Source organism: Chlorella variabilis (genome assembly GCF_000147415.1).
Source record: "Chlorella variabilis unplaced genomic scaffold CHLNCscaffold_5, whole genome shotgun sequence".
Taxonomy (NCBI): Eukaryota; Viridiplantae; Chlorophyta; class Trebouxiophyceae; order Chlorellales; family Chlorellaceae; genus Chlorella; species Chlorella variabilis.
Genome location: NW_005435083.1, coordinates 1,773,991 through 1,775,449, shown reverse-complemented (window position 1 = coordinate 1,775,449; position 1,459 = coordinate 1,773,991). Strand labels below are relative to the sequence as shown.

Sequence of the window (1,459 nt, the reverse complement as noted above, 5' to 3'; positions counted from 1 at the left end):
AGGTGGAGGGGTTGGGGAAGGGCAAGGAAAGCAGGTGGGGGCAGGCCTTGAGGGTCGATGGGGCCCAGCCCCAGAGCGGTTGGGGAGAGTGCCGGGCGTGGAGGAGGGCACGCGTTCCATGTGTGTGCTGTTTGTTGTATCTCATGCGCTGCCTCTGTACCGCCTCTGTACCGCCTCCTGTACCGCCTCCTGTACCGCAGACCAGGACGCCGAGGTCGACTTCCTGCTCAACGCCGCCCACATCCAGCTGCACCGCCGCGCCAGGGCGCTGGCCCGCCTGGCCCGCCTGCTGCGCCGCGGCGGCGAGGCGCAGCAGCAGGCGCCGGCGGCGCTGGGCTTGGGCACGCTGGTGGGTGTGGTGCAGCCGCTGCTGCTGCAGATGATAGTGGAGGGGAAGGGCGGCGCGGCGGAGGAGGGCGGGCACGAGCAGAAGCAGGCGGATCTGGACCGAGGCGCCAACGTGACGGATGCGGCGGTGGTGGCGCTGGGCGTGGTGGCGGCGGCGCTGCCCTGGGTGCAGTACCAGCAGCTGCTGGGCCAGCACCTGCGCCTCGTCAAGAAGCACGCAGGTGGGCGGTACGGGCAAGGGTACCAGCAGCTTCTGCCGGCATTACTAGCAGCTGCTGCCGCCGGGCCTTCCCGACGGCCTGCTGGCTTGCCGCAGCAGGCACACCGCCACCACCAGGCACGCATGCACATGCCCATGGTGGCGCTCATTGCTGCGCTGCAGACGACGACGCGTGCAAGGCGATAATCCGCTCGGTGTGCGTCATCATCGACGCTTTCCACTTCCCGCTGCCCGCTGACGTGGAGGAGGAGGGGGCGGCTGAGCCTGCGCCAGCCGCGCAGCCTGCGGCAGCAGCGGTGGACGGGGAGGTGGCAGGCGAGCCAGCCGCAGAAGAGGAGGAGGAGGGCGAGGAGGAGATGGCGGCGGCAGAGGCGGCGGCGGCAGCTGGCGAGGTGTACCGCATGCTGTCGCAGCGTGTAGTGCCTGAGCTGCAGCGCATCATGGTGGACAAGGAGACGGTGCGGGCGCCCGTGGCGCTGGCAGGTGCGCCATGCTGCGGCAGCAGGGATGAGAGGGGAGCAGCGCTTGGCACATCGCTCGCACCGCACTGGTTGCAGCAACCTGGCCCTCACCCACGTCCCCCCGCTGCTGCCTGCACTGCCCCGACCTCACCCGTCGCGTTGCTCCCTGCGCCCCAGCCTCACCAGCCCCTCCCCGCGCCCCTCCCTGTGCCCCCTCCCCTCCCCCCCCAGTCGTCAAGGTCCTGAAGCTGCTGCCGGCGGCGGCCATGCGCCTGCAGCTGCCCCGCACCCTGCAGAAGGTTGCCAACCTGCTGAAGCACCGCATGCAGAGCTCCAGGTGTGGCCGAGCACACCTGTGTAGGGCCGGGCTTGGCGGCAGGGTGGGGCAGAGCTCCAAGCGCATGCTGCCCCACCTGCCTCCACGCTGTGT

General features: G+C 70.6%; 1 protein-coding gene across 1 annotated transcript in view; it reads left to right on the top strand.

The window, feature by feature from the left end:
• CHLNCDRAFT_51116 (hypothetical protein) overlaps window positions 1-1,459 on the top strand; it is a gene marked incomplete at both ends in the record, with an annotated part of 16,353 nt that overhangs the window by 9,188 nt on the left and 5,706 nt on the right. The window contains 3 exons of the mRNA XM_005849852.1: window positions 201-569; window positions 731-1,051; window positions 1,261-1,409. Coding sequence (XP_005849914.1) covers window positions 201-569; window positions 731-1,051; window positions 1,261-1,409 — 839 coding nt within the window. The remainder of the gene's footprint in view (window positions 1-200; window positions 570-730; window positions 1,052-1,260; window positions 1,410-1,459) is intronic.